The sequence below is a fragment of the Mastigoproctus giganteus genome, chromosome 10 (genome assembly GCF_048544385.1).
Source record: "Mastigoproctus giganteus isolate SK-2022 chromosome 10, ASM4854438v1, whole genome shotgun sequence".
NCBI classification, from domain to species: domain Eukaryota; kingdom Metazoa; phylum Arthropoda; class Arachnida; order Uropygi; family Thelyphonidae; genus Mastigoproctus; species Mastigoproctus giganteus.
In genome coordinates, this window is record NC_143584.1 from 82,976,272 (window position 1) to 83,003,705 (window position 27,434).

Sequence of the window (27,434 nt, forward strand, 5' to 3'; positions counted from 1 at the left end):
AATCATACTGCATGATGGAAGAGATAGGGAAGGGTTGACCGGAACTTAGCTCTAGAGACTAAACATGGGTTCCACCACTTCAAGCCTCCAATAAGCAAAGTGGTGGTATTTCACCGGTTGATGTGAGTCATCTACCACCTAGTACTGCCTGGTAACATAGAGGGGTGGCGTTCCTCCATGTGGTGTGGGCGCCACACCTCGACCCCTGCTTACGTTGGTTCGCACCTGGGTGGTCACCCACCATGTACTTGTGCAAGGAGGTTATACCCAGGATTACTAACAGTCCCACCATCGTAAAGGTGCAAGCAGAGGATTTGGCTGTCACAGACCATCCGGACTTCACCGAAATTGGGTCCACTTGACTTGAGTGTCACCCGAATATCAGTTCCATCAGCGTTTTAGACTCCCAGGTAGCAAGTACAGCTTGTCTGGCATATCTGAGAGAATGTCTGTGACAACCTCAAGGACCAAAAACGCTGCGATGGCTGGGAATAGCAGCATAATCACAAAACTGTAATCATGGTAGAATTTATCAAAAAATTTCATCCTCTTTATTTTGTTAGCAATCAACAGCTTCTGAGCATGCTGTAAATTGTATGGTTTCATCCTCAGATGGTGACATAGCATGTTACACACTGTGACTTTGACTTGTTAAGCTCACAACTGGCACATCATGTGGATTTCCCTTGGCTTTGTGTCCCTTGTACCCTCAATGACTTTTGTTTGGCCGCCACCTTGTTCGGGGTAGTTGCACAAACAGGCATTCTTTATGAAATTTCCATACCACTGCAGACCTGTGGTTCAACTTAGTGTCTTCTTTTTAAACCATGTTTGAAATTTACACTGCATCTTCTCAAGGGTTGGTAAATTCCTCCAGTTTATAGTTCTGCAGTTATGCTGTGAGTGCACACATTTTCTGGTTGGTGAATAAAAACTTAAAGACATCCTTTATTACCTGGAAATGGTTTCAGGTGGTAGAGGATGTCTGCAAGTATCCTATTCAAATAGTAATGTTTTAGTTTTTAAAGGAGATTTGTGGACACCTGTGTATGCATTGTATGCTGTAGTAAGTATATCAAGAAATTAAACAAGAAAAAAAAAAGGCAAACCTTAGATACTTGCCTTTTTTTTAAAAACGTTTATGTGGTAACAATTTTCATTCATTTGCTTCTTCATGTATACAGAAATAAGACAGGTGTTTCTAACGGTATAAGGAAATTTGCTTATGTAAGCTCTCACTCCTCCATCACGTAAGCATGAGGCCTGGTGTCAGCTTTGGACATGGACCTTTCTTTTTTAATGGGCAGTAATTTTCAAGTTTATTTTTTAATGTGTAATTGTGAAATTTCTCAAACTGACTGAAACTCTAAAATATATGGAAACTTCTGATGAAGTAAGCATATTTTAACAACAGTGCTAGGACACTCTTACATAACATTTTAAGAGTGTCTTGTGTAGGACATACCACATCTGCATACTGTCTCTTATTTCAAGAAGTGGATGGATGGATAGGAATCTAAGGAGTTCAGTTTTTAGGCATGTTTGCATATATATAGGACTGCCATCCATCCTCATTTCCCTGGACATGTCCTCATTTTTTATGTATCATGGACTGTCCATGAGGAATTTTTAAAATTTTGAAAATATCCGGAATTTTGGCTCTTAAAATTTGAAAATCTGATTCTTATCATTGGTAAAATCTGTTTTGCAGAATCAATCCCAAGAATCTCTGCTTCCTGCTGTAAACAAGACAGATCAGACATCGAGGAGTTTATTATTCGGAGTTATTGACATTTTGTTTGTGCAGTTTGACTTTTTCTACATTTTTTTTAATTCTCTTTTCTTGGTGAGCAGACAATTCAAAATAAATTTTCTCTTTTTATTTATTTTACCTGAAATTCATTCTAATTAAGTGAATTTATTCTAAATTAAAATTACGATTCTATATATTTCTTAAGAGATCTCACATTTTACATTCTTCTTTCAGAAGTTCGTATAAACAATAATTTGATACGCCCAGATTCAATTTGTCGTATTTATTTATGCGTAAGCATAGTTTTTGTATGCAATATTTCTTAATTATCAGTTGAAGTAATCAGTCACTTCTTCAAATAATTTTTTATTTCTACTATTTCAATTAAAATAATTCTTTAATTTACGTAAATTCATGAATACCCATTATGCCGAAAAGTAAGTACAAGTTTACGGACGACTCGAGGATGAAATATCCAAGTTTTCGAAAGAGAAGAGTAGATGATGGGTGACTGCATCGTTTGCGGTCCAGAAAGCTACATCTCGGTTGCTAAAAAGGGTTCAGGTGATTTGGACATCACATGAATTCAGAAAAACATAAGAACATTAGATTTGAAAAATTCTGCAGCATTGTAACGGACTTTTTAATAAATGCCCCTAAAAGGCTTGATGCTAAAGGAACTCTTGCCTTTAATATAGTGGCACATCACCACAGCTATAAATCAATGTTCTGTACAGCAGAATTATTAAAGTTGCCATGCTCTGATTCAGAGACTGAAGCCATAATTAACTCTGTCTTAGTAGTCCATTCAGTTGAAGAAGTTGTTAAGTCCCTGCAGAATGTACAATTTTTTGGAATTTCCACTGACACCACTAATGGATTTCTGAAAATTTTCCCTATTCTTGTGCATTATTTTGACCGGAAGAATGGTGGCTCAATGGTTAAGCTAATAGAATTAAATAGCAAGGCAGATGAGACTGTAGCTACTATTTCTGGCTATGTTTATGAGACCTTGTGTAAAAGTGGCCTGGATAAGAAATGTATTGCATTTGGTGGAGGTAATTGTAACACCATATTTGGAGAAGTGTGGAGATACAATGGGAATAATGTATTTTTAAAGATTATTTGGTCGATCACTAAGGAGTGGGCTGCCCTGACTACATTCTGCATAACTGTATCCAGAGTGGAGCAGATGCAATTGATGTAGATATTGACTCCATTGTTCTTAAGATTTTTAATTATTTCAGTGTCTACATTGTACATGTTGAAAACCTAAAAGAATTCTGCGAATTTACAGAGGTTACCTATAAAAAACTTCTGTATCATAACAGAACACACTGGCTTTCTTTATTATCTGCAATTGATTATAAGTATTTATCCAGCCCTAAGATCTTTCTTTTTCTGTCAAGAAAATCTCCACAAGATTTTAAAACTCACATATAATGAGCATTGAAAGGAATGACAATGCTTTTATAGAAGTTATTGAAGCTCTTGGTTCTGTAAGGGTTATTCTTTCAGAAAGAAGTAAATGTCAGTTCATTTCACTCAAAGTGAAAGAAATGTTGGAGAAGATGCAAAAAGAGGGATATACAGAGAAATGTGGAGTTTTAAGAAGAAATATCCAGAACTATTCATCATGCACTGAATACTTGGACATGTGGTTGAAACCATTGGAAGAAGTTTCTTCATTCAGGTGGATGTCTTTAAGAGAGTCATTTGAATGGGATAGTGTGGTCCCAACAATTAGGTAGGTACCTTCATACAAAAGGAGTGTGCGTGTGGATGATGTGAAGTTCTTTGATCAGTTTTGTAATTTAAAAAAAAATTGTAGCGGAAATTAAGGATACTGATGCTTCTGTAAGAATGAAGAGTTTTTCTCAGAGCTGTTAATATACTGGTGCGCAAAACTTAAGGACCAGTAAGGTTTTCACCTGTAGCTTCTCATAGAAGTGGCCTGTATATTGGAAAAGCATACCCAAGGAACCTCGTGAGGTACAGAACCGACACAGCAATGGAAACAAAATTGTACAGAGGGACTTTATTCAAAAATGGCAACCTAGCACTGGCTGCCTTGATACAGATGCATCACTGCCAAATATGGAACAAAGGGACGAGGTAGTCCTGAGTAGGAGATATGGCCACCCCTGATGTCAATGCAGGCTTCTGCACTGCCTGTCCATACTTAGAACAATGTTGTTGATAAGTTCTTGCAGTAACATCACCTATTCCTCTGTCAGTGCCATCTTTAGCTGGTGAACATGCCACTAGGCGTCTCCCCAGAGTATCCCATATGTATTTGATGGGATTTAGATCAGTGGAAAGGGCAGGCCAATCCATACAAACAATGTCCTCACTTTCCAAAAACATATCAACAGCTGCAGTGCGATGGAGTGGGGCAATATCATCCATAAACATGAACTCAGGGCCAATGGCACCTTGGAACAGATGCACATGGGGAAGGATTACCTCAGTACAGTTTTTTTTTTTTTTTTGTTTGTAGTTGTTGGCGCATCAGCTTCTGTGGCCATAATGCACCTCCCAAGGTTTTTGCAGTACTTTGATCCAAGCCCGAGGCGGGATTTGAACCCGCGACCTTTGGGTTGCCAGGCAGGCACTTTACCCACCCGGCTAGCCCGGTCGGCCCTCAGTACAGTAGCATGCATCAGTTACAGTACCACCTTCCAGTATCTGGAGTTATTCATACCATAACGCCTCCCCAGACAAGAACACCTTGACCGCCATATCGATCCCTTTCAGTGATGTTTGCAGGGTGATACTGTGTGCCAACCTCTCCCCAGATTAGCTCACTTCCAGAATCGCTGCTCATACTGAATCTACTCTCATCAGTAAAGAGTACCTTAAGTTTTGCACACCAGTGTAATTGCTCAATTTTTCTTCTCCATATCACCACGTAATGCATTTACTGAAAGACTGTTTTCAATGATGGAGATGCAGTGGTCTAAGGACAGAAACTAGTTTACTGTGGATTCTATTAAGGGACTAATGCCTACAAAACTCAATATCAATTCATATTTATCCAAAAATATAGATTTACAGAGAAAAATTGCACTAGTGGAAAAAATATAAAAGAAATATAGAGAACAGCAAATAAATTACACTGAGAAAAATAAAATAATTCTTTTTTTTTTTTTTTTTAATGAAAACCCCAAACACGAAAGGTATCAAAACCTATAGTACTTAGTACCGTGCATGGGTTGAAGGAGAAGTATGGGGCGAGGGGGATTTTTTTATTCATACCATAAGTAAATTTTTTGTGTGTCATTTTTTACAAGTTAAGCAATCCGCATAACAATGGTGTGTGTGAATTCTGTTAATTTAAGGGATTAGAGATATTCAATTAAAATATTTAACATATTATTACTTTGCCAGAGACTGTGTTATTACCCTATTATCATAATAAACTGTTATTAAAGGCACAGGCATTTTTGAAAAGACTGTAAGAGAATGTAAGGTGTGTTTTGGTACAATAGGGAAAGGCATCCTCAAAAGTCTGGATTTTTCTGCCCAAATGTCCTGTTGTTTGTTATTTGGTTTTTAGGAGCATTAGCAACTAAGGCCATATTGCTCCGGGAATATGCGATGGTCATTCCCTGACCTTTCCACATCCTCCGTATTTGGTAGTGACGGGATCGAACCCCGGTCTAATCAAGAAGCGTGTGTTACGCACTGCTGCTCCTTCCCACTGGCTGCGGAGGTGCCCCAAATGTCCTAATTTTTAAGGTTAGAGAGGCGGCAGCCCTACGTCTGTGTGTGTGTGTGTGTGTATATATATATATATATATGTGTGTGTGTGTGCGCACTTATTGTCTTCACTATGTCTGTCCTTCTATCCATATGTGACAACAGCACCCAGCAGATTTTCAAGAATTGGACCTTTTAAAAATATTTGCTGAGGCAAACCAAATTTCATTAAAATTGTACAAATACAGCAATTATTATTTCTTTTTTCCGAAAAAGAAATTCATAAATTAAATGTAGTTTTAATATTGTTAGCTTTTGACAATCCATGCATGCTTCATTTTATTGTTATTTAAGACTCATGAATATGGTATTGCTTGTGAAGAAAAGATACATATATATATATATAGAGAGAGAGAGAGAGAGACAAAAAAAAAAAGAAAAAAAAGTAACAAATAGTATACAGTTGTGATTAAACTGAATGTAAAACTAAATGCTGAGTTTAATGAATGTAAAACTATATAAATTTTATTAAGTGTTCTATAAAGCTATAATCTTAATAAATTAATTGATAAGGAAATAACTATACTTACTTTTCACTTCTGTAATCATAGGAAAAGAAAAAAAATTTCATTTAAGAAAAAAAATCATTCATGTCTGAAATGTAAGGCACTGTATATTAACTAACTTGTTTTTATTTCCTTTGGATTAAGCTTTGATATACTTTTTGGTTATTTATTTATTTTTTCCCCCTAGACCAGAGTTGTATGGGACAAAAGAGGAAAAGGTGGCAGATTACTGAATTATAATTTTATTTTTCCATAATTTTGACAACGAAATTGGAAAGTTATTGTTGGAATAAGTTTATTTTATCAGAATTCAGCATTCAGAACAGAGAGACGGCAGGGTTGTAAGGCATTCAGAAAAAGGTTCTTAACAATCTAAAATTGTTCAGTTTCTAATGAAAATTTAATGTTGTATTTGATAGAGTTTAGGGGTTTGTTTGGAGATTTCTTGAGCAAGAGCTGCTCTGGCTAAAATGCAATTTTGATTAAATCAGTTGAGAATTGTTCTGTTTCAGCATTCAGTAGTTTTGAATAAAAATGGGTAAACTAGTTTCATAGTTGATATCAAATCATTCTAATCCACTTGTATTCAATTCTCACAGGTGGGGAGAAAACAATTAGGTTTAAATAGTGGAACACATCAGTGTTATTATTCTGATCATCTAGAACTGTTTGAAGTATAAGGTGGTTATGTGTTGAAAGTAAATTTTTGAAGACTATTCAATGTTCTCTTTTTAACCTTGGGCAAATAAGCATAAAATATAGAACTGTTTGTAACACATTTTTATGAAACATGTAACATCCAGGGAGGGGTAATCTTTGCCTTTCAGTAGGTGTGAATGGTAATATAAGTATGTCTGAATCATAATCTAGCTAAGATGACTTCTGCTAGTCCTTCAGATCTTACACTAATGCTCCATGATTTCTGCTTGATTGTCGCCAGTTATTACTTTCCTGACTCTACCATTGTTGTTGCCATTATTGCATACTACTACTACGAAAAACTAGTTTGTAGTCTGAGTAAAGTATTCAGTGGAAGGCATAATTAGTGCCAGATATTTGTTTAGAAGCTTTGTCTAACTCAGTGGTTTTCAACCGGGGTGCCACAACAACATTCCAGGGGTGTCACGTAATTTGGGTTTAAGTTACTTAAACTTTTTTTAAAAATTTATATGTTTATTTCATTATAAAACGGTGTACAGTACCCATTGTGTGGTATCTTTTTTTTAATTTTGTGGTGATCTATAACTGATGTTTATTTAGTACCTAAGAGAAAATTTTACCCAAGAGAAATGTACCAACTCTGTGGTACTATACTCAGGGAGGTGGAGAATGAAAGAGACCTGGGGGTAATTGTGCAGTCAGATATAAAGTTCTCTGAGCAGTGCAGATGGGCTGCCAGAGCAGGTCATGGAGTTTTGTCAATGATATATAGAATTTTGCTAGCAGAGACAAGGAGGTGATTATCCCTTTGTATAAGGCAATGGTCAGGCCAAACCTTGAGTACTGTATACAGGTCTGGAGGCCTCATTTTAGGATAATGTAGAGTTGCTGGAACGAGTACAGAGAAGGGCGACATGATTGGTGAGAGGAAAGGGGGTGCGATTATGAAGAAAGGCTTAAGTTCTGCAAGTTGCAGCATCTGGAGACTAGGCATCTGCAAGTTGATGTGACTGAGGTGTATAAGGCCTTGAATGGTTTGAGCAAGCTCAATGCTGACAGGATACTTCCGCTTGCTCAGACTAAGAATTATGAATTGTAATTTTGTTTATAGTTATATTATTGTAATAACTATCATATAACATATTTTTTTTAATATTAGATACATATATACAGGGAGAGAATCGGATGTAACAGGCAGAAAATTGAGTAGGGGTGCCACAAAACAAAACAAATTGCTTAAGGGTACCGTAATTAAAAAAAGGTTGAAAACAGCTGGTCTAACTGTTCATTTCCAAAATTTCCCATATGTCCTAGGATTAAAAAAAAAGTGGATATTGTAGTTTTGCTCAGTAAGTTCTGCTATCTTCTACTTGATCTGTTGAAGGACTGGATGGACAGTTGTATTCTGTAAGGCTGTTAAACAAGTGAAGGAGTCTGTGAAAATTATACTAGGTGAAAATAATACTGAGAGAATCTATATTCAGATTCTCTCAGAGCCATAAAGATGGCTTGTAATTCTGCTGAATAAATACTACCCTCTTTTGGAAGCTGTTGTGCAAAGCTGGTGTCTCAAAAAGTGTATAGCTATTCCTACTCTACTTTCAGTCTTTGATCCCTCTGTGTATATTGAGATATATTCCAGGAACTGTACTATGTATAAAGCATGGAGTTGAAGATTTAAATTAGGGAGAGATGATTTTCCCCAGGGCCATGCCAAGCCATTTTAGTGCCTGAGGCAAGAATGAAAAATTGCACCCTACTGTTAATGATGGCAAACATGGGCAATTATTTAATCTTTCTTTTGGTACCCCTTTCAGCTTTTCATGTGAAGCAAGAGCCTCATTTGTCTCACCCTCAGCATGGCTCTGATTTTCCTTATGAGTGAAATTGTAGGTCACATAAGTTGCATAGATTTTTTATGGTCACAGAGCTTCTATTGATGGTGAGATATTAACCAGGTAGATATTCCTACTTTGAAGTAGTTCTCTTAAATGTACACCCTTCAGGTCAATTGATATTTGGGTACATATAATTTATAATCTCCCAACTTGGCATAAAAAGTGGTCCCCACATTGGATATCCTGGTAGAGATTTTTTTCTGTGGCATAATCGAGTAGATTTTTTCTCTTGAGTTCTAGTGGAGGTTCATGGGTTTCTGCATATAGACTTGGAATAGGCGATATTTTCAAAAAAAAAAAGAAAAAAAAAAAAAAAGTTCTGTCCGTGTTCGAGTTCTGGGTCAAGATGAAGATTTCGTTTTCAACAGAAATGTATGTATGCAGTTTTTTGCTTGGAGATTTCGAAACCATTTATTTCTGCCCACTTACTGAACCCTGTTTCTAGTTTTTGGTCTGGGCCAACTGCAATTAGTTTTGATTGAGATAGGGCTCTTTGTAATTCAGATATTGTTAGAGTTAAGCTGTACGGCTCTTCAATTACTGTAGAGAATTTCAATCTGGATTTTCTACCTTGTCCTTACCTTTTTGAAAGGCTGGTGTATAAGAGGAATTTTCATATATTTCTGTGAAAGCTTCCCCTAGTGCACTGGCTACTGCTGCAGGATTTGTGCTAGTTTTTCCTTTCCACATAAGGATTGGCGGTGGGTTAATTTGATATTTGCCTACTTACCTTCCAGATTTTGTTCCAAATAGTTCTGGTTTCTGTGAACCCAACTTGATTTAGAATGACTTTCTACTAACACATCAAATATACCCAACTTTAACTGGTGCTTTCTTGAAACGTATCAGATTTTCAGCAGTTTGATATTTTTGGAAAATATTCCAAACTTTGTTCCACTCTTGTTTCACTTGTTGACATTCTTTGTTCCACCATGATTTTGATGAGATTGGGGAATGTGTAGAGGCCTTCAGTATTGACTGCGCAGCTGCTTTAAGTACAGTCTCTGTGACATTTGTTACTGTTGATGATTCTTTATTTCTAATGATTCCTGATTTTCAGTCTGATCTTGCAAGATGCCTAAAAGCATCCCAGTCAGCTTTCTGCTGTTTCCACCTTGGTATTCTATGGATCTGTTTTGGCATCTCCATTGTGATTGAAATGATAATGGAGTAATGGTTCATTGCTAAGGGGAATGTCATGTAGTGGGAAATGAAAAAATGGGAACAGAGTAGAGAAGTAGATATAAATAGTCTGTTGTGGCTATTTTCTAATGGTAAATATATATACATATGTGCATTAGAATTTAACAGTTAAACTGTTCTGATTTATCCATTTTTTGATCATCTTTTAGCCCTCTCTGATCAGTATTTTTCCTGATGGTGTCTGTTTAAGTCTCTTAGTATGCAAAAAAGGTGGTGGTATTTGAGATATTAGGTCATCTTCTATTGAAATGCAATTGAGCAGCAGCCTGGAAAGCAAGGCAATGGGGATTTCCAGGACTGTTGGGAGTAATAGTGGAACAAGTAAATACATAGGCTGTGTTAAGGTAACTAAGAGTAGAAACAGGTGTATGTATACTTGCATATACACCAATGCTAGGAGTATAGTTAATAAATTTGATGAGCTTGAAGTGTTAGTCAAGACATCAAAGGCAGATATTGTTGGGATATCAGAGACATTGTGTCACACAGACTTAAGCAGTACAGAATTGGAATTTGGGGAGTACAATGTGTACAGGAAGGATAGACAGGACAGGAAGGGAGGAGGGTTATACTGTAAATTAAGAAACACAAAATCTAAGGATGTGCATCCAATTGGTGTTGGTGGACAATGCAATGTTGAGTCTGTTTCATGTGACATAAGCAATGGGAAAGGAGAAACGAGAGTAGGTAGGTGTGTGTTATAGGCCTAATGAATCTGATGAGTATAATGAGAAATTATGCTGAGAAATGAGTGGGCCAGTAAATCAGAGTGTCTTATAATGGGGGATTTTAATTTCCTAGAGATTGACTAGAATTTGTGGGTTGGTCACTCACACATTAGCAAGCCTTTTTAGGATTTACCGGATGATTGTTTTCCACAGCAGCATGTTTGGGAGGCAACTAGAGGAAGTAATGCTATTGATCTGATCATTAGTAGTGATTCTTCATGCACTAAGAATCTGCAGATAAAGGAACCACTAGGTGGCAGTGATCAAAGTGTGCTGAAGTGGGATTTACTTAAAGAGGTAACCACCATCAGGGGTAAAGGAAAGGGTTTTTATTTTCGTAAAGTCTGAGACAGTATTTAAATTCTATACAGTGGGACCAACTGATGATGTTACCCGGCAAATTCAAAATGGGAAGCATTCAAAGAATTAATCTTGGAAGCTACTAGGCTTTTCATACCAACTAAATATTGTTTAAGATTTAGGCCTAAATGGATGTCAGATGAACTAATTAGACATGTGACAGAGGAAAAAAATGCATGGGATACATATAAATTAACAAGTGACACAGAAGCCTATGATAGATACAGACTGGTCTGTAACCAAGTCACAAAGAAAAACAGCAAAGGGTTCTTAACTTATGTAAATTCTAGAAGGAAGGGGATGAATCAGATTGGTCCACTTGATATTGATGGTTCTATTGTTGATGATCTGCTCAGGTAGCTAACAAACCGAATGAATATTTTGCATCTACATTCACACATGAGAAGTTATTCAGGGAAGGAAATGCCAGAGGTGTATTAAACTCTGGCAGTAAGCTAGATAATCTTGTAATAACTGAGAGTAAAGTGGAGGAGAAATTGTTGAAGATAAACATAAGAAAGTCACCTAGGGTGGATGGAATCTATCCAGTTATATTAAAGGAGGCAGCAAAGGAAATAAGCAAACCCTTAGCTAAAATTATGAGAGCTTCCTTGGACTCAGGGGAGACAGGTAATTACAGACCTGTTAGTTTAACTTCTGTTCCATGGAAATTAATAGAGGCACTGGTTAAAGAACCATCTAGACAAGACTTCAGCTATACTTCGGACACAGCATGAGTTTAAGGGGAAGTCTTGTCTGACCAATTTGATTGAATACTATGATGTAGTCACATAGGAACTGGATGCAAAGAATAATTTTGATATCATATATTTGGATCTTAGAAAGGCTTCTGATACTGTTGCACATTAGCATTAGTAGAGGCATTTGATGCAAGAAAGCAAGCTTATGCAGCATCAGCCAAAAAAAAAAAAAAAAAAAAAACCTTCCACTTCACCCCTCTGTTTGTTCAAAATACCTGTTCAGCTGAGCCTTAAACTTATTTAGGCTATCAACTTCCACTACAAGGGATGGAAGTCTGTTCCACCAACCAACCACCCGCTGGCTAAAGGCAAATTTCCGCACGTCTATCTTACATCTGTCTTTCCTCAATTTGAATTTATGCCCTCTCAGGTGATTATTCTGAGCTAGAGGAAGAATCCCATCAGCATTGAGCATGCTCAAACCATTCAAGGCTTTATACACCTCAATCAGATCACCTCGCTGGTGTCTAGTCTCCAGACACTGTAATTTGCAAAACTTAAGCCTTTCTTCGTAAGAGCACCCCTTTGTTCCATTCACTAATCTTGTTGCCCTTCTCTGTACTCGTTCCAGCAGCTCTACATCCTTCTTGAAATGAGGCCTCCAGACCTGTATACAGTACTCTAGGTGTGGCCTGACCATTGACTTATACAAGGGAATAATCACCTCCTTATCCCTGCTGGAAAAATTCCTGCATATCATTGACAATACTCCATGAGCTACTCTTGCAGCCCATCTGCACTGCTCACAGAACTTCATATCTGCCTGCACAACCACCCCCAAGTCCCTTTCATTCTCTACCACTGTCAGTGTAGTACCACAGAATTGATACGTTGCTCTGGGGTTGCTGTTTCCCATGTGTAGTACTTTACATTTGTCAATGTTAAACTTCATTTGCCACCTCTCAGCCCATCTGCTCAACCTTTCCAGATCCTGTTGCAGCAGCATAGTGTCAGTAGTGTCCTTGACAACCCTGCCAACCTTTGTATCGTCTGCAAACTTGGACATTAAGCTTGATATACCATCATCAATATCATTTATAAATACAGAAAACAATAATGGACCCAACACTGAGCCCTGAGGGACTCCACTAATAACATTAGTCCACGATGAGCAGTGTCCATTGATTACCACTCTGTCTTCTCCCCCTCAACCACCCCTTTATCCATAGCAGCAATTTGCCTCCAATGTCACACTGCTCCAATTTGTGTAGCAGTCTTCCATGTGCAACAGTATCAAAAGCCTTTCTAAGATACAAGTATATAATATCAAAGCTATTCCCTGCATCCAGTTCTTTTGTGACTGCATCATAATATCCAATCAAATTGGTCAGGCAAGACTTCCTCTTAACAAAACCATGCTGTGTCCGAGCTATAACTGAAGTCTTGTCTAGATGATCCTGCAGTGCTTCTTTAACCAGTGCCTCCATTAATTTTCCTGGAACAGAAGTTAAGCTCACAGGTCTATAATTACTTGTGTCAGCCTTTGATCCTCCTTTGTGAATTGGGGTCACATTTGCACATCTCCAGTCTATGGGTACCTCCCCTGAGTCCAAGGAAGCTCTCATAATTATGGCTAAGGGTTTGCTTACTTCCTTTAATATAACTGGATAGATCCCATCCACCCCGGGTGCCTTTCTTGTGTTTATCTTCAACAGTTTCTCCTCCACTTTACTCCCAGTTATTTCAAGATTCTGTAGCTTACTGTTAGAGTTGAATACACCTCTGGCATTCCCCTCGCTGAATAACTCCTCATGTGTGAATGTCGATGCAAAATATTCATTTAGTTTGTTAGCTACCTGAGCAGGATCATCAACAGTTGACCCATCAATATCAAGTGGACCAATCTGATTCATCCCCTTCCTTCTAGAGTTTACATAAGTAAAGAACTCTTTGCTGTTTTTCTTTGCATCCCTTGCCAAGGATTTCTCGTAATCTGCCTTAGCCTGCCTAACCTACTTTGTAACTTGGTTGCATATCAACTTGTATCTATCATAGGCTTCTGTGTCATGTGTTAATTTGTAAGTATCCCATGCATTTTTCTTCTCTGCTATATGCCTCATTAGTTCATCTGACATCCATTTTGGCCTAAACCTTGAACAATATTTCTTAGTTGGTATGTAAAGCCTAGTAGCTTCCAAGATAAATTCTTTGAATGCTTCCCATTTTGAATTTGCTGTTGGTAACATCATCATCCCACATGGAAGACTGCTGCACAAATTGGAGCAGTGTGGCATAGGAGACAGATTGCTGCTATGGATAAAGGGATGGTTGAGTGGGAGAGGACAGAGTGGTAATCAATGGACACTGCTCTTTGTGGACTAATGTTATTAGTGGAGTCCATCAGGGTTCAATGTTGGATCCATTGTTGTCTTCTGTATTCATCAATGATATTGATGATGGTATATCAGGCTTAATGTCCAAGTTTACAGACAATACAAAGGTCAGCATAGTTGTTAATGACACTAAGCTGCTGCAACAGTATCTAGAAAAGTTGAGCAGATAGGCTGAGAGGTGGCAACTGAAGTTTAATATTGACAAATGTACAGTACTGCATATGGGATGCAGTAACCCCAGAGTAACGTATCAACTGTTTGGTACTACAATGACAGTGGTAGAGAGAGTAAAGGACCTGGGGCAATTGTGCAGGCAGATATAAAGTTTTCTGAGCAGTGCAGACGGTCTGCAAGAGTAGCTCATGGTGTCTTGTCAATGATATATAGGAATTTTTCTAGCAGGGATAAGGAGGTGATTATCTCCTTGTATCAGGCAATGGTCAGGCCACACCTTGAGTACTGTATACATGTGTGGAGGCTTCATTTTAAGAAGGAAGTAGAGCTGTTGGAATGAGTACAGAGAAGGGGAACAAGAATTAGTGAATGGAACAAAGGGTTGCACTTATGAAGAAAGGCTTAAATTTTGCAAATTACAGTGTCTGGAGACTAGGCACCTGCGAGGTGATCTGATTGAGGTGTATAAAGCCTTGAATGGTTTGGGCATGCTCAATGCTGATGGGATTCTTCTTCTTGCTCAGAATAATCGCCTGAGAGGTCATAAATTCAAATTGAGGAAAGACAGTTGTAGGACTGATGTGCAGAAGTTTGCCTCTAGCCAGCAGGTGGTTGATTGCTGGAACAAACTTCCACCTGTCATTGTAGAAGTTGATAGCTTAAACAGATTTAAGACAGAACTAGACAAACATTTGGAGCGAGTGGATGGGTGAAATGAGAAGGTTCTTTTTGTTTTTTTTTTTTTTTTGGCTTATTTTATATAAGCTTTCTTTCTTGCATTATGTGCCCTGCTAATGTTAATCTAAGTCATTATTTTTGATTTCTTCATTTTATGGTGGTACATATAGAGGGATGATTGTTATGCACAATTTGACTGCAATTTATAACACCACCACCATGGGCTAAAGGATACGTAATTCAATCTCTCCAATATATTGTATAATTTTTTATTGAGGGAAATTCTATGGTTTAAAGAAAACTAGACACCCATTCAGGTAATACGTATCAATTGTATTGGTACTAAAGCCTCTGCGGTTTCATGAATAATAATGTCCATTACTTCGGTTTGTGGTGTTCTTCAGATTGTATTGCTGACTGCTTGAATTTGGTTTTTCAGCCCTCGACTGTTTTTTTTTTTTTTGGAAAATATGGTTCATCGATGTCCATCTCTTCATCCACAAATATTTCTGGTTGGATTTTTTGTTCTTTGTCCACTTGATCTTATGACTTCTGATCTATGATGTTATGCCTTTATTTGCTTTTATTTTTCATACTGTTGGCTTTGAGAGGGACAGACAGTGGTAATGTTTCTGGTCTATGATGCCTGCCTTTACTTTTCTTTTTCACAGTGTTGGCTTTGGGGGTGGGGGGAGAGAGAAAGGTATGATCAGTGGCTGCTCATATCACTGTGGTTTGGACATTGTGAGTAAATCTTGAGACCAATTTGAGACAGACTTTGTAAGGAAATGTTACTTTTCAGTTTGAATCTCAATTTTGCGTTGTGCTGCTATCCTAGTATTTGTTTTTCCATCTTCCAAAGATCATATTCTCTGGAATAGGCAGAATGTTCCCCTTTACAGTTAGGGTATTTTGGGTTTTGAGGCATACAGGTTTAATTATTCTTGTCAGAAGACCTATGAATAGCACATATGGTTATTCCATGGCAGGCTGCTTGTGAATGACCTCTGACACTTGAAGCAACAGAAAGGATTTGCAACATATAGTTGGATATCAAAATTTATATATCCTGCTATAATTGATTTATGTGACATTGAGGTGAGGATCAAAATGTGTTAGAATTAGCATTAGTAGGGCATATGATGCAAGAAAGGATGCTCATATAGCATCAGCTAAAAAAAACCCTTCCCATTTTACCCATTCATTCACTCCAAATGTTTGTCTAGTTCTGCCTTGAACTTATTTAAGGTGCTGACCTCCACTACAACAGATGGACATTTGTTCCAACTATCCACCACCCACAGGCTAAAGGCGAATTTCCACACATCTATTCTACAATTGCCTTTCCTCAATTTGAATTTATGCCCCCCCCCAGGTGAGTAATCTGAGCAAGAGGAAGACTCCCATTACCATTGAGCTTGCTCAATCCATTCAAGGCCTTATACACCTCAATTAGATCTGGAGACTAGACACCTCGCAGGTGTCTAGTCTCCAGAAGCTGCAATTTGCAGAACTTAAGCCTTTCTTGGTAACACCAACCCTTTGTTCCACTCACCAATCTTCTCTGTACTCATTCCAGCAGCTCTACATCTTTCCTAAAATGAGGTCTCCAGACCTGTATACAGTACTCAAGGTGTGGCCTAATCATTGTCTTATACAAAGGAACAATCACCTCCTTATCCCTGCTAGCAAAATTCCTGTATATCATTGACAAGACACCATGAGCTACTCTTGCAGCCTTTTTGTACTGCTCAGAAAACTTCATATCTGACTGCACAATTACTCCCAGGTCCTTTACAATCTCCACTACCATGACTGTAGTACCACACAGTTGACATATTACTCTGGGGTTACTGCTATCCATATGCAGTAGTTTACATTTGTCAAACTTCAGTTACCACCTCTCAGCCCATCTGCTCAACTTTTCCAGATCCTGTTGCAGTAGTGTACTATCATTACTGTCATTAACAATCCTGCCAACCTTCGTATCATCTGCAAACTTAGACATTAACTCTGATATATCTTCATCAATATCATTCATAAATAACGAAAACAACAATGGGCCAAACATGGAACCCTGGGGTACTCCACTAATAACATTAGTCCATGGTGATTGAAGTGAGTTCAAGTCTGACATTTTGTTAGGCCTGGTTCATTTTCATATTTCTCTTATCAGTTTGGCCTGGGCACATTAACCCTTTTTAGCCTTAGTAGAACGACTTTCTTCTCCCAGATTTCTGGCCATGCCATAGGAAGGCAGGAGCAGTGCTGCTGGAGTGACCAAGTGATTTAAAGTTAGTTCATTAGTAAAAGGAAAAAAGAAAGGAGACTTTCCTTCCTGGGAAACTTGCTTATTGTTCATAAGTCAAGAACTACTTTTTTAAATATAAAAAGAAGAAAAAAATTTAAAACAAAATAAGAACTGCAGATCAGTTAGGCACCTCCGTAGCCAGGTGGGAAGGAGCAGCAGTGCGTAGCATACGCTTCTTGATTAGACCGGGGTTCGAGCCTGTCACCACCAAATACGGAGGATGTGGAAAGGTCAGAGAATGACCACCGCATATTCCCGGAGCAATATGGCCTTAGTTGCTAATGCTCCTAAAAAAAAAAAAACAGATCAGTTCAAGCTCCAACATAAAACGTGGAAAATTTACCATCTCCTGCATAACTTTTTATCTTCCTTTCCTCCTATTTGTGTTTCAGCTTTCAATTAACTAGGATCATCTGCCTCCTCACAATCAACAATATTCAACAGTTAGGCCCTATGGCCCTAAATACCGAAAGGCTGAGGTCTCAGGAAGTCATTCCACATTACCCTACGCAGGTCTCCTAACAAGAGCTTATCTTTCACACACATGACTCTTTTGCAGCCAAGTTTTTTGTACAGCCAGTTTTTTGTGTGACCTGTGTTTATAAGGAGTACACTAAAGTAATGGATCTTTTTTTCCAGTTTTTACTTTCCATTTTAATAGATACCATGCAGATTTTTCATTTTACTTATATTACATACCACAGGAAAGGTCCATTGAGTGCAACCATAATGTACAGCGTTCCCAAATATAATTGTCAATGGTCAATGTAGTGTGCTTTTCATAATATATCTTTTTTTTTTTTGCACAATAAACAATACGAAAAGCTCAGGAAATATTTTCATATTTTGTGTGTAAAGTAGCTGAGAATCTGGATCAGGTGCACCTAATTTACAATGAAATGAAATTGAGGAGTAACACTGCAGTGTAAATCCACAATGTGATAATCTTTGTTCACCACTTTGTGACAAATTATGTCATTCCACTCTCACATAAGACATGAATCCTCTATATTTGAATTGTGTTAATACCTTGCTGTTACATGATGAATAATGGACTTAGCAGTTCAACCCTTTAACAAGTGAATTTATAAGCACTGAGTGGGAATGAGGAGTGAGTTTTATCAAAATTTTTCAACAATTTTAAAATTCTTAAAAATGAAAACTTTGTACATTATGAAATCTTCTAAATACAGTTGATTCTGGTTATTTGGGATACATTGGGACTAGTGCATTTTGGCCCGATTAAGTGGCTGCTCCAATTATCCAAAGTTTCATGTAAATAGTTAAAAATACAATGTACCCCTCCCTTTTTTTACAATTGGTTCACTGTACAATCAAATCACGTTACGACGAACTCAACATAGTAAAGTACCGTTCACTATATGATGTGCAGTAAGCACCGGTCATTGTGAGCACGTTTGTGAATTGAATTTTAATTCTATTAAACAGCGATTCTAATTAGCGAAAAGGAGGAATATTATCCACAGGCTATAAAAGCAAAGATATATTAAGCACAAATTTACCCTTTATTACCTTACCAATTAAAAAATTAAATGATACGTGAAAATCGGAAGAATATACGTGATAATCAGAATAATTAATACGTACTGTAATATATGTACATATGAACTAGTTGACATTTCTGTTCATTGACATTTGTGGGTGAAGATTAAAATTTAAAACAGTAAAAAGATAAGCAATCAATAACAAAGAACACGGCACACACACACAAATTGCAAGTAACACGATATGCGCAAGTGAGAACGGAGTAACGAGTTACAAAGCTTTAAAAATAGGAATGAAGAGAAGATCTGAAAATTAATTTTTTTATATGATTGAAGATTTCATGGAAGTGTAAACACATTTCACCATAATAACACACAGAATTCCAGTTGTCGGTATTATCACAAATTCAATAAGATCGAGTTTACTGCCCGTTTATGATAGATTTCACTAACAGTAAAGCCCAATAAACAGGTGACTGCTAATTGTTTTTATTATTTTATGGTTGTGACCTCCAGAATTTCGACAGAAACATGTGGTACTGTCGGAGACAATTGTAGGGTAATCTCCAGTGCTGCGGTCTCCTGCTCTGATTAAACGGCATGCTGTCCCAATTAAGCGAAGTAAATCCTGGCTATTTTCTAGATTGGTTTCTGTTTTTTAAGATTTGCCCCAATTGACCGTTGGCCCAAATAACCAGAATCCATTGTATTAATTTGATCTAATTTTGGCCTGGTTGCCCAATATAAATTGAAAAAAATCAAACTGGAATTAAAAAAACTCTTTGTTTCTTAATATTTTGATGTAATACTACCTTGTGTATCTATTTATGTATCACTTAATTCAATTCCATCAAACCACTGATCTGAATTTCAGAGAAGACTGGTTTTTGTAAGTGAAAATCAGACTACAATGGGTGACAGGCATTATTTCCCCTATAATTTTAAAATCTATTTTTGATGAAACAAATACAACAAATTAATTACAGTGTTTTCTATCACAGTTTTGGAGAAATAACATGTTTGTTTTGTTTTTTATAGTAAAATCACTCCTTTTTATTGTTTAATTAATTAATTAAAATATAATTATTTAATTAAAACTGCAATTAATTTAATTTTTAATAATAAGATTACCAATATCATTTGTCCATTCCTGCCAATAATATCTAAAACCTTCCTTAAATTTATTCAAATTACTCACTTCCACAGTACTAGGTAGAAGTTTATTCCAAAAATCAATTGCCCTTAGCTGAATGTAAATCTATCCTGCGACCATCCTTTTTTAAAATTTGAATTATGTCTCTTTGTTTTTATGGCATCTGAGAAAGAATTTTCTCAGATGTCACACAAACCCCTCAAGATGCCATCAGCATTTAGTTCACTTAATCTTCTTAAAATCCAATACACCTAAGTCACCACACAGATGTCTAGCTTCCAGAATTGAAATTTACAGAATCCAAGTCTTATTTGGTAAATATATCCTTTCATACCCCAAATAATCTTATTGTTCTTCTCTGAAACCTTTCCAATAGATCTATTCCCTTCCTTAAATAAAGTTTCCAAACCGGTATGCAGTATTCCAGATGTGGCAATTCCATTATACAACGGGATAATCATCTTTTTGTCCCTGCTGGCAAATATCAGTGACAGAACTCTCTTGGGCTGTTCTAGCAGCATGTTTGTACTGTTCAGAGGGTTTCATGTTGGGCTGCAATTATTCCTATGTCTTTTTCATACTGTACTACTTTTAGTTTAGTACCACCCACAGATGGTATGTTATTCTGGGATTACTGCTACCCAGATATAGTACTCTGCATTTATTAATGTTAATGCCTCAACTATAAAATTTTCAGTTTCATATGTTTTCAATTGACTGACTTAAAGTAACTGCTGCATACTAAAATTATCCTATACTTCTTATTGCCCTCTACCACAAACTGAATTCTGAACTAAAAATTTACTAAATTTTAAATGAAGAACATTTCCTTATGAAACAAATTTATATTTAAAAACTCTATTCATAATTTATTGTCAATCAAATATAGAAAGGAAACATATATAACCTCCTATTTAAAGTCTATATTTTCAAAATTGCATTTTGATAACATGCTAAGTGTTAGATGAATAAACTATTTTATGTCACTATTTTTAACCTGGTAAAAAATTTATAATTACAACAGTACAAGTATATTTTGAAGCATACTTGTGGAGGATGCTGTTCATTCTGTTGTCTTTCACCAGATGGAATATTTTCATTTATATTTGCTTCATTTTCATTCCTATAATTTTGTCTTTGTTCTTGGTTTGGAAACCCCTCAATTTCTTGCCTTCGGACAATCAACCAACCTGCCTGATATCTGAAATTAAAAGGTTCCATATTATATTATTAATGAGTAGAAATCAAAATAAAATGATAAAAAATTATATCTAGTTGTATAATCAGCATATTTAATAAAATATAAGTGATATTGCTTCTTATTGCTAAGGCTTGAATTACAGTGATTCTGAAGGAATGGAGTTTGTTTATGCTATCCATCACTGTGTTTTGCAGTTTGGATTTTGAACAGTGAAGTATTTAGACATGACTGCCCTACAAAGCAGTGCGTAACATATGCTTCTTGATTAGACCGGGGTTCGAGCCTGTGACCACCAAATACGGAGGATGTGGAAAGGTCAGGGAATGACCACCGCATATCCTTGGAGCAATATGGCTTTAGTTGCTAATGCTCCTAAAAACCAAATAACAACAACAACAGCCCTACAAAGCACTTTTTTTGACAGTGACAATAAATTCTGTATTATTACATTTTTATTTGCTTGATTCTCCACAAAGAAGACAGTTGCATTGTGTTGCAATTTGAGTAACTGCCTCTCATTCGGGTGGCAATGGAAGGTAAAGGGAGACTACAATGAAAGGAGATAATACATGACAATTCATTTTAACAGAATTAAAGAAATTAAACAATATTAAATCACGTGTGAAGGATTAAGGGCATTTATTGAAATGCTAAAACACTATGAAGATTTTTACACTGAAGGCCCTGCAGAACTGTTTCTCTTAGGAGTTGGATTTAAAACTGTTGGAAAAGAAATCCTATGAACATCTATCACCAATGTCACAAACTAGCCAAAACAATGGAATATGAACCATTCATACATAGTTTAATAGTGTTTTATTACTTTAATTTAATTCTGTTAAGACAGTCATCATGTATTAAAACTTTAAACTTATCAGTATTACATATAAGCAAAATACCTTGCCTGTTTTGTACATAAACTGGAATATAGCATTTATAAAGAAATTAATTATGAAACAAAGTTTCTCAACTGGTTCAAATATAATAATCTCATTCCCAATATATTCAAACTTAGACCTTGTTTAAAATAACCAGGCTTCTAAAATCCAATGCATAGTCCAAAAGCAATTTATCATATCAGTTAGTCATACTGAAATTAAGAAAGAACATCACTATTAACGAGAGAAAGTAAGAACATACTTGGTTGTGGTGCTATGTTAAAATGTTAAAATTCTAATTGTATCGAAAGAACATCACTATTAACGAGAGAAAGTAAGAACACACTTGGTTGTGGTGCTATGTTAAAATTCTAATTGTATCGGGTTTTATGTTAAAATTCTAATTGTATCGAAATGGGCAACAAAAAAGGTTCTTTGTCCCTGCAACCCACCATCGAAGTAATGTAAGTATATGTTTTGAAATAGAAAGTAATGCTCATCCCCAAACCTTTAAGCCTAATCACTCCATGCCACGCAATAGCGCTTAACCAAATGTATATGCTAAAAAATTTTGCTTGCCAATATTCTTCTGGCTTGCAAACCAACAACCCTGCGAAAACGTTCCTCTGGCTAACTAACAAAGTGTTTAGTTCAATGGAAATCTCATATACAAAAGCAACCCTCTTAGAACTGAACAGAACTACTGGCTCCAGCCTGCCATTTTTTATTAAACTTATTTTGTCCAGTATTATTAAATGCCCCAGAGGAGAGGCAGAAAAGCATAAAAAATAAGTAACCACAACCACAGCATTAAATCGAGCACTACTTCAAGTGGCAATTATGCTCCAGCAATAAACCAAAGAATCGCATGACTTGGCTCAGCAACAGCAAACGGAGAAGCTGAGTGTAAAAAAAATACCTGTAAGAATTACACCCCCAGAATCTATATGCATATCAAACTAAAACACTTAAGACTAATAACATCGCTGTGGATCATAGAAAGCTGAAGGAAATTATGCAAAAATCCACATACCTAAAGAAAATCCAACTAAATAAGCTGCCTCTACAGGTTAAAATTCTCTTGCAGAACACCAGAAGTATTCGGAATAAAATCACCACTCTGGAAACCATAACCCTGTCATAATTTCTATGATCTTATCCTACTCAAGGAAACCTGGATTAGTCTGATCAAGAAGATTTTATTATCCCCTCAATCGCCAACTACAACACTGCAGCGGCATCGAGAGCTACAAAAAAGGTGGAGGAACTGCCATCTTCCTGAAAAATTCATTTGTGATATTGTCAGAATTCAAATGCCCCTCATCTCCCTTCGAGGCAATGCACATCAGAACTAAACTGTCAAATAACTTTCTGGACATCATATTGGTCTACATACCTCCTAGGTCCTCCATGGAAAGATATTCTTAATTTGTTAACTGAGCTATCACTAAACTCTCAAAAAACAACTCCATTATTATTGGTGGGGATTTTAATTTACTGCTACCATTTAGTGATCTGTATAAATTTGTAACATCACAGTTTGAAAGCTTAAGTTTAAAGCCTTTAATTTCATCGTCGACCAGAGGTAACAATTGACCCAAATCTTCTCTAATGCTCCTATGTCTTCTGAACTCTCACTCTCGATTGCATTTGAATCTGATCATGATCCGATTTCAAAACAACTGTCCTTCAACATCCCATCCCAGTATGAAAAGAACCCGTCTACAAAAGGAGATCATTTAACCACAAATATTTAAAACAGGACATCTGTCTAGAGCTCCTAAGCCTTCACCACTGGAACAGTTTAGTCCAATGTCCTACAGAATTGGCACATACCTTCTTCTCAACCTGGCTGGCCTCAATCTCAAAAATCATGGCATCAAAAATCACCACTCCTTTCAACTCAAATGTTTAGTGGCCACCACAACTTTGGAGTCCCTTTTCAAATTGAAGCAAAACCCTTTCAGGAACTTTTTAAAGAATGTATGCCGTCCTTCCGTCAACAAATCAAACAGTATTTCTGTCTCGAAAGAGGTGATGAAAAATGCAATTAAAAATCTCCCTTCTAAAGGTAGACAAGACAATATACCAATCTTCACGATCAAAATCACCGGTGTCTACATTTCAGACCTGGTCTTTTTCAATGAGGCCATAAATAACAAATTTTTCCCACCAGAATGGGGGGGGGGAGATTTTACAAAAATTTACAAAATTTTCCCACTACCAAAATGCAAAAACATCAAACCAATATCAATCTCATCCTCTGTACTAAAACTACTAGAAAGATCTATGCTACCAACAGTGAGGAAGCAACTGTTCCCAATACATTATAACCAGATTCACTACGGAATTATTGGAAAATCCACATCAACCAACCTTCTTGCAACAAACCAAATAATTCTGAAGGCTCGATTCTAAAAATCAAATCAACATAATTTACACAGACATAAACTTTGCGTTTGATGCGGTCTCCACACACTCTCTCCTGAATCTCCTCAAACAGTTTTACCTCATCAATGGAAATCTATTAAATCTCTTTGCCAACTTCCTCAAAGAAAATGTCTTTATAGTAAACTTCAAAAAACAAATCCTATAATGGCATTTGCTCATCTGGAATCCCCCAGGGAGGGCACTATCGGCAATAATGTTCTCTGCAATCCTCCAACCGTTCCTACTAACCCATGAGCATGTGATATAAATGATTTTAACATCATCCCATAAGACATCTAATGTCTTATGCAGATGATGTTAAAATCATTGCCACCTCAGGCTAACTAAACAGAAGAGCTGATCTGTAACACCCTCCAAGAGTTTGCTTTGTACCTCAAAATCTTTCACTCTTGCACTGAACCCCTCAAAATCCAGTCACCTCCAAATCTCGCTTAAAAAAAGCATCTTTCCGATAACCACCTCGCTGAATGCACAAACAATTTCTATCGTAACCAACCATAAAAATCTGGGAATTTTCTATGACTCTAAATTAAACTTCACTACTCATCTAAACTACCTGTCCAAAAAATTCACAAGAGCCATTTGGCTAGCAAAACAAAACCTTCAACATATACACTCTGCCCATATTATAATACAATTCTTCGCCAAAATCCCACACCCACCGGGGGTAGTGCAAGATTTTGTGCACATAAGCACAGTAGACCCATGCCGGTTTCATCTTGCCTGGGGATAAGCACCAGGCGTTCAAGCGGCCTAGAGTTTCTACACTAACACAGAGAACAAAGGTGGAGATGGGCTACTGCCTTGGATGGAGTCTCACTCATTCACTCACTCACTCACTCACTCACTCACACACACACACACACACACACACACACCGCTTGAATGATGGTTATTGTTATTTGGCTTTTTTTTAGGAGCATTAGCAACTAAGGCCATATTGCTCCGGGGATATGCGGTGGTCATTCCCTGACCTTTCCGCATCCTCCGTATTTGGTGGATGATGGAAATGTATATATAATTGTATGTGAGTGAAGTCGGTAATTACAGATAAATTAGTCTGACTTCAGTGGTAGGGAAATCTTATACATAATTAATGGTGCAATATAAGGACATTTAAAAAGAAATGGCATTTAGAATAACACACATGGTTTTGTTAAGAGAAAAGCATGTTTCACTAACTTAGTAAGCTAATTTGACACAGTTACTCATGAGCTGGATGTAGGAAACAATTTCAATATAGTTTTTTAAATTTTAGCAAGACATTTGACTCATTTGAACTTATACAATAACCTCTCATGTCCCTCATGTTCCAACATGTTCCAACATGTTGGGATTACTGGAAAAATTTCTAAGATGGATTGCTGGCTGGCTGCAGGGTAGAATTCAGAGGGTTGTGATTAATGGATGTTCGACCATTAATCACAACAAGTAGGTTCCACCAAGTTATGGTTTTTGCATCACTGTTGTTTCCGATTTTAATAAACAAGAATGATAATGAGTAGAAGGCTTTATTTCAAAATTTGCAGAATATATAAAGATTGGTAGAGTAGTTAATGATCAGTACCAACCATGCTGGTACTGATCATTAACTACTCTACCAATGATGAAAGCATTTGAAATGATGTGGCATTTAAGATCCTTCAACACATTCATGTCACTGATCTCTGAGACAGTTTGCCATTCTTAATCCAGAACTTCAAGTCTGCTATCAGTGTTACCTTTCTCAAACTTCTGTTCATGAACGGGGAATTCTGTAGAAATCAGTCATCAGTGCCACCCTATTTATAATCAGAATACATACTGGACTGAAACCATCCCTCAATGCTGTTTAAACTTACCTTTTGTCCTGATGATCTTGCAGTATTCAGTAACATTAAGAATATATATTCTACAGAAAGGCATCCCCAAATGTCAATAAATAAAATAGAATCATGATTGTCACATAATGGCTACCAATTATCTCCATAGAAGACCTTTGCTATTCACAAACACACAATGCATCTTGATCCAAAGATTGGGAAGGCATAACATTTGACAACGTACTCACAATATTCAATTTTTAGACTTAGCATTAGTAGAGGCATGTGATGCAAGAGAGCAAGCTTATACAGCATCAGCCAAAAAAAAAAAAAAAAAAAAAAAAAACCTTCCCATTTCACCCGACTATTCACTCCAAAAGTTTGTCTAGTTCTGCCTTGAATTTATTTAGGCTGTCAATTTCCACGATTGATGGACACTTGTTCCAGCAATCAACCACCTGACCAAATGCAAATTTCCACTCGTATATTCTACAATTGTCTTTCCTCAATCTGAATTTATGCCCCCACAGGTGCGTAATCTGAGCAAGAGGAAGAATCCCATCAGTGTTCAGCGTGCTTGAACTTTTCAAGGCCTTAATACACCTCATCATATCACCCCTGCAGGTGCCTAGTCTCCAGACACTGCAATTTGCAGAACTTAAGCCTTTTTTGGTAAGAGAAACAGTTTGTTCCATTCGCCTATCTCATTGCCTTCCTCTGTGCTCATTCAAGCAGCTCTATATCCTTCCTAAAATGAGGCCGCATGACGTATGCAGTACTCCAGGTGTGGCCTGACCATTGCATTATACAAGGGGATAGTCACCTCCTTATCCCTGCCAGCAAAATTTCTATATACAGTAATACCCCGAAGTTACGCGATAGGTGGGTCCGACGAAAATCGCGTAAGTCAAATTCGCGTAAGTTGGGGTACAACTTTGCATATAAATACATATAAATTTTGCTTAATTGGGACCAAGGACTAACAAAAACACTAGTTTAGAAGAAAAATATTAATAAAATTGCAGTTCTTTATACATATTAATACAAAATATGTATTAAAAAAACAAATGACTTACGTAAAAAAGTTATTTCGATGTCGATGGCTTCATAAAATCTAACAAATTCGTCTGACGACACAGCGCCTTCTTTTTTTCACGCAGAATTTCTTCGTAGCAAGCTAATAATTTTTTTATTCCTTGCTTTGTAGCTATAACGCGTTCTTCGTTGGAGTCTATGTTTTCTAAAATTTTTAAGCCCTTTACAATTGAGCCCTTTTCAATTTTCAACCTGTCAAGTTTGCAATTGTCATGTGCTTTT

General features: G+C 36.9%; 1 protein-coding gene across 1 annotated transcript in view; it reads right to left on the reverse strand.

Annotated features, from left to right (window-relative positions):
• Positions 1-27,434, reverse strand: part of Herp (Homocysteine-induced endoplasmic reticulum protein) — a 223,851-nt gene that overhangs the window by 21,742 nt on the left and 174,675 nt on the right. The window contains exon 8 of the mRNA XM_090383557.1: positions 20,833-20,986. Within this exon, the coding sequence (XP_090239683.1) occupies positions 20,833-20,986 (154 nt within the window). The remainder of the gene's footprint in view (positions 1-20,832; positions 20,987-27,434) is intronic.